The sequence below is a fragment of the Populus alba genome, chromosome 3 (genome assembly GCF_005239225.2).
Source record: "Populus alba chromosome 3, ASM523922v2, whole genome shotgun sequence".
NCBI classification, from domain to species: Eukaryota; Viridiplantae; Streptophyta; class Magnoliopsida; order Malpighiales; family Salicaceae; genus Populus; species Populus alba.
Window position 1 is genome coordinate 10,172,010 of NC_133286.1, and position 3,228 is coordinate 10,175,237.

At 29.8% G+C, this 3,228-nt stretch overlaps 1 protein-coding gene across 1 annotated transcript; it reads left to right on the forward strand.

Moving 5' to 3' along the window:
- Nucleotides 1-299: 299 nt before the first annotated feature.
- Nucleotides 300-1,210, forward strand: LOC118038056 (uncharacterized protein At1g15400). The gene has a single exon (XM_035044332.2). The coding sequence runs from the start codon at nucleotides 450-452 to the stop codon at nucleotides 828-830; it is 381 nt and encodes a 126-aa protein (XP_034900223.1). The 5' UTR covers nucleotides 300-449; the 3' UTR covers nucleotides 831-1,210.
- Nucleotides 1,211-3,228: the final 2,018 nt, after the last annotated feature.

Sequence of the window (3,228 nt, forward strand, 5' to 3'; positions counted from 1 at the left end):
CCTGGAATTCAATTTCTCCAGAATTCACTTTTCCTGCAAACAAACGGAGCCTAAACTTGAATTGATTATATAATACATGATTTCATTTACTATATATATATATATATATATATAGTAAATGAAATCACAGATAATAAATTCATTTGCCTAACAGTTAATTAATGAGTAAACAAATTTACCATGAGAAAAGAAAAATTACTATCAATTCTTTTGAGATAATGGGATGACATGAATCTCAACAGAAAGAACAAGGTTAAACAAGTCTTGTTATATTTGACCGAGTTGCCTTCTCATGAGCCTTCTCTCAACGCGACCATTGTTTATCTTCTTCTTTTGTATAAATATTCCCTTTGTATAAATATTCATATATAGAGAGAAGAGAAAAGTCGTATATATTTCCTTCATTTATAGCCAGCCCATAGAGAAAGGTCTAGAGAGAGGATTAATTAATGGCTGGCTTGCAAAGATCTGCCGTGTCTTTCAGGAGGCAAGGTTCCTCAGGGCTTGTATGGGATGACAAGCTTATCTCAGGAGAGCTAAACAAAGTCAACCAAAAACAAGAACACGAAGAACAAGAGCCACAGCATGATCAGAAGACAGATATCAAGCTACAGAACGATGTCAGACCAACTTCAAGATCATCAACGACGCCCAGCATCACCATTGAGAGAAGCAGATCCAACGGTGGACAACGTGGCTACCGCACCGGCAGGGTGTCTCCGGCAATAGAGCCTCCCTCTCCAAAGGTGTCTGCATGTGGGTTTTGTGGTGCTTTCGGAAAACCAGCAAAGAATCGTCGGAAAAAAGCCGGTATGGGCAGATCCCGATAGTTTTCGTTATTTCGATGGAATATTCCGGTGGAAATGAGGTGTGGTTATTCATACTATTGTTATATTCATACAGGTTTGTAGATTTATTAAAACTCGCCAGTTCATCTCAATAAAGTGAGATATAGGAATTTTCAAAAGAGAAAAAGAAAAAAAAAAAAAAAAAAAAAAGAGAGAGAGAGAGAGAGAGAGTTATGGATTGCATTTTTGTTTTGTTAATTTATCGTGGCAGTCTATTGTCTTTTGCTTTTTACATGTTTAGATTTTAGGTATGTTTTCTTGTCTCGGTGCTTCCACTTATGTGTATATGGTCGAGTACTTGAGGATTAGTATTCTATTTTTTTTTTTTTTGTGTGTACAAAACCAATTTTTAATTTTCTTTCTCTTCCATGTCCACTCAAGTTGCCTTGTATCCGGAATCTTGTTCTAATCATCGCAAAAACTAGCTGAAATCCTTGATATATGATGGGATTTGAACATGTTGCAAAAGACTCAGATTTTTTTTTCTAGCTGGGATTTGGGGTCTTCCATCGCTCCCAAATTGCCAAAGAAAACGCAGAATCTAACCTTTCAGTTCTGCTTCCTCTCGGAAGAGATTGATCGGGATCACCAGAGGTTGCTGGAACCTGTTAAATAGGTAGTTGCAGTTCGTTAACTATTTCTAGTAGTAATGCTTTTCTCCACGCATACAACTTTTAAGTGAGTGGTTTCGGTGACCAACTTCCCTGCAGTTTTATTATGACACGGACCTAATCAGCATCCACCGAATTTGAACCAAAAACCCCACTGATACATCTCAATCTGAGGTCAGCTAAGCTGTAGCTACAAAGAACTGAGTTGACATTTAAAATTATTTTTAGAATTCTCGATTATTTTTTAAAAATTATTTTTTATTTAAAAAATATATTAATATTTTTTAAAAATTATTTTTTATATCAGCATATATTTGAAAACATAAAAAATATATTAATTCAAAGAAACAAAATAAAACAAAAAATTTTTTTTCAAAAATATTTTTAAAACACAATGCTAAACATGTTCTAAGCTAAGTTAAAACTCGGGTAATGTTAAAAAAGTCAAATCATGAATTTATTAAAAATTTGAATATTTCTTTATAAGAAAAACCAAAACAATGTTGAGTTTTATATTAAAAGCGTGATTGGGACAAGGTAAAATCGGGGTTTTTTTTAAATTTAAATTTAAAAAAATTATATTTTTAGATTGTTTTGATATGGTAATGTCAAAATAATTTTTAAAAAATATAAAATTTTATTTTAATATATTTCTAAATAAAAAACATTTTTAATCATTACCGCTATCACAATTCTGAATACACTCAAAGTCTTGATTAGTATTGTGATTTAAATAAAAGTTAGGTAAATTTTGAATTTTTTTGTTTATTATTTTATATTTTTAAATTATTTTAATATATTAATATCAAAAATAATTTTTAAAATTAAAAAATATTATTTAAATACATTTCCAAAAAAATAAAAAATTTAAATAACTTCAATTACACTTTAAAAAAACATGCAAGGGATGAAAGTTCACTCATTAGACCCGGCTGGATAATATAATTATGGACCAGGCAAGTCCGGCAGATAATGCCACGATGGTCTGATCAATCTGTGATATTCGAACCGGCCTCCGAAAAATCCCATCTTGCATTTAATGCCTGAGGGTAACAAGCACAAACTATAATATAGTCTTTTTGTACCGAAGCAGTCACATGCGCTCGGATGATGATGCCATGATGGTTTTAGTTCCAACCACATGGTTGGATAAGAATCCTCAATATTTTTATTTTTTTTCCTATTTCGGTGGGGTGAGGTGGGGGTGGGGTGGGTAGATTTAGATTCTCCCATAACGTTATCTTATTAAAAAATAGTACCTGATTTTTATTTATTTTTTCAAGTAATGAGTTATATGTTTAGTAGGATAAGTAAATTAATGTGATTATTTAAAATATCAGTAAGATTTTTCTAGTTTATTGGATCATTTCGGTTAGAAAAGTTTTTTAAAAAATTATTTTGTTAGATTTTGATTTTAAAAAAAAAAAAATTGACCTGAGCTAAATTAAATTAAAGAACCGATCAAATATATTAAAGTCTTGAACAAATACCCCAATTAAAAACCTTTAATTTAAATTTATCTTATTTGATTTTAATAAATTAAAAACTAAACTAAATTAAATCAAACCGATAAATTTATTTCTTAAATTTAATTTGGTTCAAATCAAAATAAACAATTTCATTTATTAATATTTTCTTTATCAAAAAAAACAGTTTTTTTATACAAGTTAATACAAAATTTTTTTCATTCTATAATTAAAGAAAGCAATGAATCACCAAATATAGTGTCTATTATTTTTAAAAATCTTCATCCATTTAATTTTTTTTTT